Here is a 14,077-nt window from a genome sequence, read left to right on the forward strand (position 1 = left end):
GTTGTCTGCCTTAAGCTCAGGGCATGATCCCAGGGTCCTGGAACTGAGCCCTGTATCGGGCTCCCTGCTCAGGGGAGAGTCTGCTTGTCCCTCTCCCTCTGCCCTCCCCTGCCCTCCTCGTGCTGTCTCTCTAAAATAAATAAAAATCTTTAAAAAAAATATATAAAAAATAGGGGCGCCTGGGTGGCACAGCAGTTAAGCGTCTGCCTTCGGCTCAGGGCGTGATCCCGGTGTTATGGGATCGAGCCCCACATCAGGCTCCTCCGCTAGGAGCCTGCTTCTTCCTCTCCCACTCCCCCTGCTTGTGTTCCCTCTCTCGCTGGCTGTCTCTATCTCTGTCGAATAAATAAATAAAATCTTTAAAAAAAATAAAAATAAAAAAAATAATAAAAAAATAAAATACAAAGAAAGACTAGAAAGAGATACATCTTATGTTAACAAGACACATGACAAGTCTTATAGTGTGCAATAGTTATTTTCTGAAAATCTTACTAAATTATCTCTTGCAGTCAATGGTGTTAAAGGTCTAGATTGTTTAAACTTACTTCCCAAATTTTCCACAATAAACATGGTTCCACTTCATAATATGTAATGTTGCTTGACAATAAAGAATAGGAAGCCAGTTGCTGAGTGGATATTGACTGAAATGAGTGGATAATGGTGTGGTTCATGTAACAGAATAACCAAAAATATGAATGTAGAAATGGGACTCATCTTCCCTCTAAGAGATGCTTTTTGCCACAATTTGTAATATAAACACTGAGTTATCAGGGAACGATTACATTTTATAGAAATAAAACATTTCTTTAAAAGTTTATCAGATTATCAGAAAAATTTCATTTTTCTCCTTAAAAAAAAAAATTCAAACGACACTGACGACACATACTTTAAACACTATAAACCTATAAACAGTTTATAAGAAATGACCAAATTCACATTCAAAGTGATCCCAAAACACTAAAACTTTTTACTTAAACCAATGAATTTAAAAGGAAAAATGACATGAAGTACAGATTACAGACTGAAAATTAGTAACACAGATACAAAATGGGGAAGATCATTTGTCTGGTGATAATAATAATTTATATTTCAATGTTAAAGGAAACATCACAAGATCTACCAAATTGTTCTTAAAATTATGTTGTAGAATTACTCCTGTAACGACTACAAGATGTTACACTGACTTACCAACTTTTTTGCCCAAATAGTTTTATTTGCTGATATGCTTACAAAACTCAATATAAAAAAAGGATCATTATCTTCAAACCTACATTTTACAATTTCTTCTAAGGGTGAAAATTTCAAATACCAAAACACAATCATAGGCAATAATATGTTTAGGATAAAAGGTTCAATGATCCAGAGCAACAAAATACTAATTTTAGACTTCATAAAAGTGTTATTACCCTAAACTTCCCTCTTTGCTTCAATCTAGGCAACAGTGTGGTATTCCTGTATTACCAATGAAATGATATGTTGCCTTGCACAATGAACACATGCTGATATTATTCAGAAAGTCATGTTTGAATGATTTTTTCCTAATCCTGGACTCCATATTTGAAGACTGATGTGTTCTACAAAATGCTACTCGGTCATCACAAATTTTAGTATACCAAAAGATGACATGAGATGCTATACGTAACATAGTCTTTAAAGGAAGAAAAGAAAAGTAGCATATAGTACCATCCATTTCTTAATTATATAAACCTCTATTTATATAAACAGGGCCCTTGACACATGATCATTTTACTCAAGGAACCTTTTGTACACAAAGGCAAAAACTTTGAGCATATGTGTTAAAGTACCTACAGAGAGGATCGAGAATGGAAAACAACAGCACAGAGGACAGATTTCCAGTCTTACTTCAATTCTTGGAAGGGGACAGAATTTCAGGGAATACCTAGGCACAGGATATGGACTTGCCTTCTAGTAAACATAAAATACCAAAGGGGCCGATTACAACCCAACCCCTACATTCACCCTACCCACTAGACAGCAATCTTATCTCACACATCCTTGGAGACCAGTATCACACTGAAAAGCAATGGACTCTTCATTGTGGGAGCTACTATCTGCCTCATCCTCTCACTTTATGAAAACATTCCGCAAACCAGTCTATGTGTTTCTGTAACTTTTAACTTCCCACACTCAAAATGGCCTATGTGCCTCATAAAGCAATCTGTCTGAGGCTAAATGTACACAAAACACAAGTTCCATATCACAGAGACTACACGAGACTTCAAGTGTTTACAATAGTTCCATAAAAATAGGAGAATTATGGGCAATTTATAGAAGACTTTTCTTTTTCAGATCTCTATGCTTCCTGAGAATAAGCCCATATTACTGTTCCATAAAAGCAAAGTTCATTTTATCAAATAAATTGGAATAAGACCATAGAAAAAGAAAAACAAAAAATGCTGACAGATCTATAAACAATGGCAAAAAAGGACTGCAAAGAAAATGTAAAAGTTAGCACAGAGAAAATAAAAAGCTAAAACCTCCCTACTAAGTACATAAAAAACTGGTATCATCAGGAAGTAGACTTCTGTGTTCTTTTGTCAAATGTCAGGAAAATGCTAAATGAGTTAAGGTTGCAGTGGCCATTTGTTTCAACATAAGGAAGCGCTTTTCTATTAATGTTAGCATCTTTGTACAGCATTCCTTTCTGAGGGTACACTCAGGGGGCTAGATTTGAAAAAGGATTCTTGTGTTCTGAATGGGATTTCTAAAACTCTGAGGTCACTACTGACACTTTGGGCCAAGTAATCCTTTGTTGTGAGAGGCTATCCTCTACATTGGTGGATATTTAGTAGCATCCCTGGCCTGTAATCATTTCTCCAATCCCATTCATTAGTGCGACAACCAAAAATATGTTGGTTGACATTGCCTAGAAGGGGAAAAAATCACTCCCATTAAAAACCACTGGTTTGGGGCGCCTGGGTGGCTCAGTTGTTAAGCGTCTGCCTTCGGCTCAGGGCGTGATCCCAGAGTCCTGGGATCGAGCCCCACGTCAGGCTCCTCCGCTGGGAGCCTGCTTCTTCCTCCCCCACTCCCACTGCCTGTGTTTCCTCTCTCGCTGGCTGTCTCTGTCAAATAAATAAATAAAATCTTTAAAAAAGGGGGCGCCTGGGTGGCACAGCGGTTAAGCGTCTGCCTTCGGCTCAGGGCGTGGTCCCGGCATTATGGGATCGAGCCCCGCATCAGGCTCCTCCGCTATGAGCCTGCTTCTTCCTCTCCCGCTCCCCCTGCTTGTGTTCCCTCTCTCGCTGGCCATCTCTATCTCTGTCGAATAAATAAATAAAATCTTAAAAAAAAAAAATCTTAAAAAAAAAAAACAAAAAACCACTGGTTTATCAGGAAACCCAGACTAATGATGTACAAAACTTTTTTGTCAACGTGCATAACAACTCTGGTAAGTTCAGTTGGTATACACCAGATGTGCTGCATATTTCCAACAGCATTATTTCCAATACTGAAAAATGCCACTGTGCTCTAAGTATTATCATATATGACTGTCCTTCACTACAAAACTAGCATGATATAGCAACCATATGAAGAGTCAAATTTGAGGGCAAAATTAGCTTCAACATAAAAATCCTGTTTACTATATATTTCATAAACATTAACTATATTAGAATACAGGAATTGACTTGAACAAATGAAAAATGTTTCATCTTCAAGTAATCTGGGAGTGAACAAATTAAAGCTTAATAAAAAATCCAGATTGACAATTTTCCATTTTACACACAGACTACTTCCTTTTGTCCCTTTTAAGTTTCCCTACTTTTAAGAGAAAGATATGTTCATTATAGAAAAACTAGAAAAAGAGAAAAGCATAAAGAAAAAAATAACTCAATCCTTTCAGAAATAACCATTTTACCATCTCACATATTGCTTGCAATCTTTTTAACAGATAAGCCTGTAAGTATATGCCCCGATTGTTATATAATCTTTTTAAAAAGGGGCTCTTTAAAGGCCGCATGATATTTCATCTTTCACATAGTTTTACTGAAGTATATATTAAAAAAATGTGTAAAACTAACAACTGAAAATATTAGGAGGTGAACATACCTGTACAACCAGCACCCACTCAAGAAATAAATCATGACCAACATACTTCCGGCCTTCATTGTCCCTTTTTTCCAGTCACTAATAACCCAACAGTCACCATTATCCTGACTACTAAATACAATCATTTTCCTCTTTTTAAACTTCACATAAATGGAATAATGATGATATATTCTCTTATATCTGGCTTCTTTCACTCAACATTATGTTTGTGAGATTCATCCACACTATTCCATAGTTCATTCAATGTTACTGCTATAATTTCATTCAACAATCCACAATTTTTCTATTCTTTTTCGACACTTGGATAGCTACACAAAAACTCTTTATTTTGAATAGCGCTGCTATGAACATTCTTGAACATGCCTTTTGGCAATCATCTGGATGTACTTCTGTAACGCACATACTTAGCAGTGGAATTACTGGGTCATAGGGTATGCAGATGCACATATGGGAAATATAAATTGATACAACCACTTTTAAAAACTTCAGTGGTTTCATAAAGACTTCTAAAACAACAATTAACATTTTAAAATTAACTGCTATAATACCTACGTAAATGATGAAATATCATCCAGCCATTAAAAGCATTCCCTTTAAAGAATATATGCCAAATGATGCAACTGATCCACTAACAGAGGTCTATTATACCTGCATGAAGCAGCAGTTTTTCTATTGTGATTGTTCAAATTATATAGTCCTTAAAAGACCAAAAGTAGAAAATATCACACACTTTTTCTAACTTAACTGAGTAAAAAAAAAAAAAAATAGGTTAAAGCACTTAAGTATTCAATAAATTTAAACATTTTTATCAGGCTTAGGCAGAGGTAGGCTGAAAATATTATATGAACGCAACAGAATACAGTATATTCAATTAGTAACTGAATTCACTATATCAGGGAATGGCATTTCCAAAGCAGTGTTGTTAAGACAAAGGAAATCTGAATTTGTACCAATGGAAGAGACATGAAAATCAAGAAAGTTGTGGTAATCACCTCAGACCCAGTAAGAAGTATATAAATATATGGTGGAATTCAAACTAGAAAAAAACACTAACCTAACTATGCACTATGGAAGTCAAGACACAAAAGATCAACCCACTTGGAAGAGCAATGCCATTATCAAAATATTTATATTTCAGCTTAACTTCGTTTATCTTATTTAGGTTCTTTCACATATGACACAGTTTAAGAACATTTAACTGTAATTTGAAAACACAGCAGTCACCACTATGTTCCCAGAAAAAAAGAAGAGAGTATTATTACTTTGTTTCTGTTGGAGAGTATCTAATCAAGTGTCAAAAGTGCTGAAAAAGCAAGACTGACTGGTTAAAAAAAAAAAAAAAAGAACCCTGTAAGGTAAAAATCTTCAAACCTAATATGAAAGCCACACTTACTTTAAAAAAAAAAAAAAAAACCTTCAAATTTAGTATGAAAGCCACACTTAAAAAAAAAAAAAAAGCTGGTAATGGTACACTAAATGCTATAAATCCACCACACCTAGTCGGAATACACAAAATGAACTTTACTACATACAAAAAATTTAAATTTCTATTTACCTGTTGTTTCCTAAATTTTCAAGGCAACCTTCAATGAATCTCATTCGAATCTGTCTATCCGTAAACCAACATACTAAGGAACAGAGAAGTTTCTCTGCTTCATTTATTAAACCTTCAGAAAGATTAACCTACAAAAAAAATGTATACATATAAAGTTACTGTTTATCCTGATTGTATTTTGCTGTAATTTTGTCCTCTTTTTGCTCTATTAGGTAACTTACTGCATCATCATCTTGGACTATATCCCACAACAAAGTGTTTCCTTTCTTGCAAACATTATCCAAATTAATGTCTGTCACAGCATTACTGTTGAATTGATGTTTATGAACTGCAGGTCCTGAAAGGGCAAAATATAATACATTCTAGAGGAATACAATGGGCAGAAATTGTGAATTACAGCATTCATAACGTCAACAAATCCGAAGTATAAAAACAAAAACAATACAAGATTAACACAACAGTTGCTTTGTGAATGGCATAGTGTTGTTTGAGTCTGATTAAACTAAAGTTAAGGAAAAGAGTTTTCCTTCCATGGTCTCTTCACTATTTCTAAGTATAACTTTTTTGCATATCAAGAGAACAGTAATATAAATGCTTGAAACCCAAATTAAGCACAAAGATAATTTTCTTGAAATAATTCTATAGCCAAGGAACATTCTTCTAAATACCTTCTGTATAGTATTTTATATCCCTACCCTTAAAAAAAAAATCTATTGGAGATGACTTACCCATAACAATCAAAGACTCCATAATAATAATGCAGACTCTGCACCAAGCTAAATAAATTCTCTAGCTCTCCTAAGCAAAAATGCTTGTCTTTTTAAACAGCTTTACCAGGAAATTTCTCTACTGAATTGTACATATACACTGATTTCATTAAAGTAAGAATTGTGCTACCATCACCATAAGTTTTAAAACACTTTCACCACCCTGAAACATTCCCTCGTACCTAATCCCATTCCCCAGCCCTAATTCGTTTTTCCATCCCCATAAATTAGCATTTTCTAAAAATTTTATGTAAATGGAATCATACAATACGTATAGTCTTAAGTCTGAGTTTGTTCACTTAGCAAAATTTTAGAGGTACATCCATGTCAAAGCACGTATCACTAGTGTGTTTTACAGAATAATATTCTATTATGTGCAAATACTTCATTTTGATTATTTTCAACAGTTTAATAGACACCTGGGAATTTCCAGTCTCTCACTAATATGAATAATACTCCCATAAATGTCTGTATAACAAGTCTCTGTGTGGACACCTGCTTTCCTTTCTCTTTGGTAAACTGTATTGGTGATTCACAAGGTAAATGCATTTAACATTTGAAGAAATTGCCAAACTGTTTTCCAAAACGGTTGTGCCATTTTACATTTCCACCAATAGTCTATCAGAGTATCAGTTCCTGTTCCTCCACACCCCCACATCACATTGGCATGGTCGTGCTTTTTAATTTTAGCCATTCTAATAGGTGTGTGGTAGAATCTCATTAAGGTTTTTAAATTTGCAATTCCCTAGTGACTAATGATGTTTAGCATCTTCTCAGGTGCTATTAGTCATTTGTGTACATTATTTGCTAAATTACTACAGAGCTGCAAAAGTTCTTAGATATTCTGAATTCAAGCCCTTTATTAGATACATGATTTGTAAATATTTCTCCCAGACTTTGGCTTGCCTTTTGGGGGTTTTGTTTTGGTTTTATGATAAAATTAATAAATTTTAATTAAAATATATACACACAAGCAAGATATAGAACATTTCTATCACCCCAAAATGTGTCCTTGTGACCTTATACAATCATTCCCTACCATAAAATCCTCAGTAATCATTGAGTAGATTTCAACCATTATAAATTACTTTTGAACATTCCAAAACTACATATAAGTGATACACAGTATGTACTATCCTTTTTTAGCTTCATTTGCTTAGAATGATGTTCTTTGATATTCACCCACTATACTGCAAGTATTAGTTCTTTCCTTTTTACTGATGAGTCGTATTACACTATGTGAATATACTATAATATGTTAATCTACCAGTTAATTCCAGTTGAGGTTCTTATGAGTGAAACAGGTATGAACATTCAATGTACTAATCTTTTTGTGGATGTATGTTTTCATTTCTCAGGTAAATACCTAGAATAGGAATTGCTGGGTCATATGAAGGGATGCAAGTTCAACTTTATAAGAAACTGGTAAAACAGTTCTTCAAACTGGCTATATTTATTTCATACTCCTCGACAGCAAGGAAGAGTTCTAGTTGCTCGATGTCCTTAGTATCATTTAGTATGATTAGTTTTTAAGTTTACCCATTCGAGTAGGTGTGTAATAGTATTGTACTGTGGTATTAATTTGCATTTCCCAGGTAAATAGAGATACTGAGCATCATTTTTATGTATTTACTGACCATTTTTCGTTATCTTCTTTTAACTATACAAAACTTTTGTCAATTTTTATTTACTTGAGAAAGGGAGAGCGAAAATGTGCAGGAGTGGGAGGAGGTATACGGCAAGATTCTTAGAGCAGATTCCACACAGAGCCCAACAGGGGGCTTTATCTCACAACCCTGAGATCATGACCTGAGTGAAACCGAGTCAGAGACTCAACTGACTAGCCACCCAAGCGCCCCCACCCGTTTTTAAAGTGAATTGTTTGTTCTACTGTATTGAAAGAGTTCTTTATAGTATTAAATACACAGCAATACAAGGTAGACTTGGAGATCATTAATACACATAATAATTCTGCTCAATTTCCAACTTCATATACTAAAAAATACACATAATAGTAAATAAAGGAAAACAGGATAAAAATAGAATGGTGAAAATTTAGTAAATATGGTATCAAATTCAAATGACCTCAATCTTAACCTATTCATTTCTCAAAAAACCACAATAACAATTAAAAAAAGTCAAGGTACTCTTATCTGTATTATACACAAATAACATTTGAAATCATTAAGTTGTTGTCCACAAGTTGTATCTCCAAATTTGATCATGGCTTTTTAGCATAAACCTAATCCATCAGGTTTACTTAGTCTGTAATGTACTGGCACCCCAAAACCCATTTCCTAGGCTAGCAAGTGCTGATAGTACATAATAAAGCATGAAGCTGAACCTTTATTTTAATCTTTTTAATGTATATAACACTTTTTTTTTAAGTATATTTGACACACAATGTTCCATCAGTTTCAGGAGGTTGGATCTTTAAATTGCTAACTCTAAAACTGTCTAAAACTGCTAATTTGTCTCTTTCCCCCTCCTTCTTCTACTATTCTTTAACTCCTCTCACCTCCATTCTTCTTAGTATGGTCATATCCTAATACTTTTTTAGATTGATCTGAAGTGCTTAGAACCATCATTTTTTGAACATTTCCATCACTCCAGATGGAACACCTTGACCTTTAGCAGTTACCTCTCCTCTTATTTCCCCCAAGCCCTCCCTAGCCACAGGCAACCACTAATCTACTTTCTGTTCTCTACAAATTTGACTATGCTAGACATTTTACAAAAATGGACTCATAAAATGTATGACCTGTGTAATCTTGATTTAGCGCCAAAGATACCTAAATCTTCAATACACCCATTTATTTTCTAAAACACAGTTATAATTTTATACATATTATTATGTATTTCCTTTCCTAGCTAAGTATCTCTTGATGGAAATGCAACCTTTATATTAATGATGGAGTTTTCATAATAATTCCATTCTCTAGGAATGAAAACTAACCATATGAAAGTTCTTTGGCAAAAATATTCACGTATCATAACATTAAATGTTGAATCCTATTAAGAATATAAATTGTTCCCCTGTTTTAAAGAAAGTAATATATTTTACTTACTACAGAACCTTACCTTGACTAAGATGTTCATGGTAAATAGATGCTAAATTGGGAAGATGTTGTTGGAGATGAGATGTTAGCTCTGCATGTGAATTAATCTGAACTAGTTCCTCTTCACACCCAGATTCTTCACCATCAAAATCAGCCATATTTTTTTCTGATTTTGCACTGACCTGGGAGCTACTGCAACTGACATCATCTGCACTTAGCATATCATCAACCATATGCCTATAACACAGAGAAGAGCACAAAGTTAAACACACTTTGTGAATCGCAAAAATTATCTCTCAAAATATTCAGCACAAGTTACACCACAGTCAAGAACAAATCTACATTTGTTTTGTAATATGGAATATTGTGAGCTTTACAGAAACTAAAAAGCTCATACTGTCAGAACTATATATTAATTATACAATATACCCACATATTGTCTGACCCTTCAACACACTTCACTAAAACAAACTCATAGAGTAATTTTAAAGATCAATAAACTCACCATTACATAATTATTTTATCAACTCAAATCACAATGTGAAACCTTAAAATTTATTTACATTTATTCATACAACTGTAGAATTGGATGAGATTACTACCAGGAAAACACTTCAATTTAAGGTCATAATCTAGATATGATTATTAACCAGGAGAACCTTACACAATACGAACACCTATTAAAACAATAAGCACCTATTAAGCACCAAGCACTTTTTTTTTTTTAAAGATTTCTTTGAGAGAGGGAACACGCACGTGTGCAAGCAAAGGGAGGGGTAGAGGGAGGGAGAGAGAATCTCCAGCAGACTCCCCATGGAGCCCAGAGCCCAATGCCAGATTTGATCTCACAACTCTGAGATCATAACCCAAGCTGAAATCAAGAGTCAGATGCCCAACCAACTGAGCCACCCAGGGGCCCCAGCCCTCACTTCTGAAACACACCATACTGGGCACTTTAAGGAGGGCAAACAAAAAAGATGAAAAACAACATCAAAGGAGAAAAGGTCAGGATTAATTTAGAGATTCACAAGTGGTACCTGACACAGAATACGGATAGTGCTAAAATGAAAAAATTATATCATTCTAGGTCTTGTGAAGTAGGGAACTGCTGCGGGTATGAAAACTTAAAGGACTACAATGTGCCAAAGTGAATATATTTCACCTCAGTTTTACAAACGAATTGCTTTGTCTTCTTTTGCGTTATCCTGGGAAGAACTTTGAATGTGTATGTATAACGTCAGACTATAAACCACTGGTTCTCAATCACAGGTGATTTGGGTGCCTGGGGGGAACCTAGGCAACAGTTAGAGGTATTTTTGGTTATCACAACTTGGAAGATGCTGCTGGCATCCAGAGAGAGAGAGACTAGGGATGATGCTAAACCTCCTACAATTCATTCACACTGCTATAAATTCAAAACACAGAAATATCTGACCCAAAATGTCAGACTGAGAGACATCATCTTAAACTCATATGGGTTAGCAATATGAAATAATGGCGAAGGAAACAGAGTAGTAATATATATGGACATGTAGTTCTTCCAAAGAAACAATGAATTCTGAAAAGCTTGGCAAATTGTCAGGTCTAAAAAAACTCATCCTGATAAGCCACACATTTATATTTTATCATTGTCAATTCAAATATTACTACTTATAATGACAGTAATAAACAGTAGCTAACGTTTATTGAGCTCTCGTTATGTGCCAATTACATCAGCCCATAAAATGTTCACATTGAAACCCAAGAGGTAAGTACAATTGTTCCTATTTTATAGATGAGAAAAATGACAGAAAAATTAAGTACTTGCCCAATATCTGTAACACCTAGTGACAGAATCACTTTTAAATTTAAAACTTCCCTTTCTGGGGCGCCTGGGTGGCACAGTTGTTGGGTGTCTGCCTTCAGCTCAGGGCGTGATCCCGGCATTCTGGGATCGAGCCCCACATCAGGCTCCTCCGCTGGGAGCCTGCTTCTCCCTCTCCCACTCCCCCTGCCTGTGTTCCCTCTCTCGCTGGCTGTCTCTCTCTCTCTCTGTCAAATAAATAAATAAAATCTTAAAATAAAATAAAATAAAATAAAATTTCCCTTTCCATGATCACACTTTACTGGAGTTTCTGCAAGCAATCTTATATCTGCTTTTAGGCAATTATTACAAGTAGCTGAAGATCTAGATCTGTGTTGTCCAATATGAAAGCCACTAGCCACATGTGGTTACTGCACACATTGAAAAGTGGCTTGTCTAAACAGAGATGTGCTGCAAATATAAAACAAATGCAGAATATTGAAGCTTTATTACAAAAGAAAGAAAAATATCTTTGTTTTTACACGGATTACATGTGGAGATATTTTAGAAATTACTGCTTTAAATAAAATTTATAATTAAAATTAATGTCACCTATTCCATTTTGCTTTTTAAAATGTGTTCAGAAGCAAATTAACAATTACATACCTGCTTGCATTTGAATTTACATTATATTCCTATTAGCACTAATCTAGAATATATTGCAATCGAATGAATACAAGCTGTAATTGTTTACCTAAATGAAATATAATTTTTTTTTAAAGATTTTATTTTTATTCTACATCCAACATGGGGCTTGAACTCACAACCCTGAGATCAAGAGTCATGTGCTCCACCAACTGAGCCAGCCAGGCGCCCCAATATAATCTATTTTTAAAGAAACTTACCCATCATGGTGGTGGTGGTGGTGGTGGTGGTGGTGGTGGTGATGCTGTGGACCAATAAACTGCCGACAATTAAATAATTCATTCCCAATAGTCTCCCCAAGAAAGTCCCCAGTGCGTGTAATACAAGATTCCTGAGATGCTTGTGCTATATGAGCAGCATTCATTTCCCCTGAAATATCATGTTCTGGGTCTTCAGAGTGTGAACAGGTATCTAGCATTCGTATACGATTATCTACTGAAGGCATTGACTCAGTGTTAAAAACCAGGTCCTTTCCTGTTCCATTGCTTGTCCCACTTCTTTCTGATGGGCCTTGTGAATCCCCTAGGCAAATGCCTGCTTGACTTTCTAACTTTCTGTTCCGAAGATCTGTACCACAACTGCTTTTAGGATTATGACCATGATCATCATCTTCATCTTCTTCTTTAAGGGCTTCAATATCTGCAATGTCTTCTGACTGTACCTCACTGCCAGGGCTCCCAGCTGACTGGCTTGCATGGCTAGAATTCACCTCATTGCTAGATCCATCACTATGCCCGCTACTGCTACCAGGACCACTGCTTCCATCTTCACCACTGTTGGCAGTTTCATCAGAACTTCCCTGCATGGATTCCTGTATTAAGAAAGAAATAGATTTAAATAAGTATTTAAACCAGTAAGAAAAAAGTAACTGGCATTAACACATTGTACTTTTTAAAAGACTGCCACAATCTTGACATATTCCTTTAAACAATACAGAAAGAATTAAAAGCACACACAAAAATTTAACCTCAGTAATAACTATAGGAAAGGCCTGAACATGGATCATGTTTTTACTTCCAGTTCAAAGGATATACATGGGAGAAACCCCAAAATCCAAAAATCTTGTTAAAGTGGGGGGGAAACTGTTTTCATACCTCTGTGTCTGAAAGTCGCTGTTGCACATGTTTCGTTCTATTAATAAGTTGCTCATCCATTTCAATGTCACTGCCTCCACTCTGATGGGTATCACTGTTATCACTGCTCTGAGGACTAGCTGCAGGTGACCCTGTATTAAAGAGATTTTTTGTTTTTACTCCTAATTTGTATTAACATAGATTTATCAGAATGACATAATCCTTTGATTCTCTCATTTACAAAAGCTTTACTCTAAATAGCCAAAAATATAATCTGGAAGTAGTTAACATTTGCCAATTATTTCTAAAGAGGATATACATGACCTCCACTGAAAGTGGAAAACCAGCTAAGGGTTTATATCTGCTCAAGAAAAACTTCATGGCTTTGAAACAAATATATAAAATTAACTCTAGATGATCATGAAATCTAAACTACACGTCATCTTGCCATGCATTTCTAAGGCTCAACTTACAAGGTGATGGAGCTGCTCTTCTGAGCTCTTCTTCCTCTGAAGGAAAATGAAAAAACAGGAGGGAAATATTCTAAGTGACTGAGCTTCTCTGGAACAGATTATCAATTGATCTTATTATTATCACATAACCAACAAGATACAGGCAGAGAAACCTGAAATAATTTAAGTCCCTAACACTTGCAGTAGTAGTTGTGGGTGCCTGACTAGAAAATCCTAAGAAAAGCCTAGTATATGATGTCAGGAGACAAAAAATGGGGCAAAGTTGGTAAGCTTTTAGAAAGCCCTGTAAAGCTACACATATAAAAGCACACATAAAACACCTGAAGTGATAGACAACTTTTGAATTAGAAAGCACAGAGAGATTGTACCATCATATTCTGCTCTCAAAATTATCTCTAAAATAAAGCATGTTGTTTTCTAACCAAAAGCTCCAAAGTTGTTATGAAATAGTTGCCCCCCACCCCCACCCAAGAGAAGAACACTAATGAGAGAAAAATCTAATTACTACTGCAACTTCATTACTGTTCTTTACTTGAAGGGTAAGCCAAAAACATTAGCTACCCCCAATTTATTAACCCTTTCACTAACACT

General features: G+C 35.2%; 1 protein-coding gene across 4 annotated transcripts in view; it reads right to left on the reverse strand.

Moving 5' to 3' along the window:
* USP34 (ubiquitin specific peptidase 34) overlaps window positions 1–14,077 on the reverse strand; it is a 240,466-nt gene that overhangs the window by 125,582 nt on the left and 100,807 nt on the right. For 3 of the 4 annotated variants that reach the window (XM_045788052.2, XM_045788049.2, XM_045788050.2), the window contains exons 13-18: window positions 13,487–13,522; window positions 13,035–13,165; window positions 12,141–12,751; window positions 9,475–9,689; window positions 5,848–5,963; window positions 5,627–5,754 (exon numbers count right to left, since the gene is read on the reverse strand). In XM_045788052.2, the coding sequence (XP_045644008.2) occupies window positions 5,627–5,754; window positions 5,848–5,963; window positions 9,475–9,689; window positions 12,141–12,751; window positions 13,035–13,165; window positions 13,487–13,522 (1,237 nt within the window). The remainder of the gene's footprint in view (window positions 1–5,626; window positions 5,755–5,847; window positions 5,964–9,474; window positions 9,690–12,140; window positions 12,752–13,034; window positions 13,166–13,486; window positions 13,523–14,077) is intronic. The other variant, XM_045788051.2, reaches the window with a different exon arrangement.

Source organism: Ursus americanus, chromosome 7 (genome assembly GCF_024610735.1).
Source record: "Ursus americanus isolate L20-20 chromosome 7, mUrsAme1.1.p, whole genome shotgun sequence".
Taxonomy (NCBI): domain Eukaryota; kingdom Metazoa; phylum Chordata; class Mammalia; order Carnivora; family Ursidae; genus Ursus; species Ursus americanus.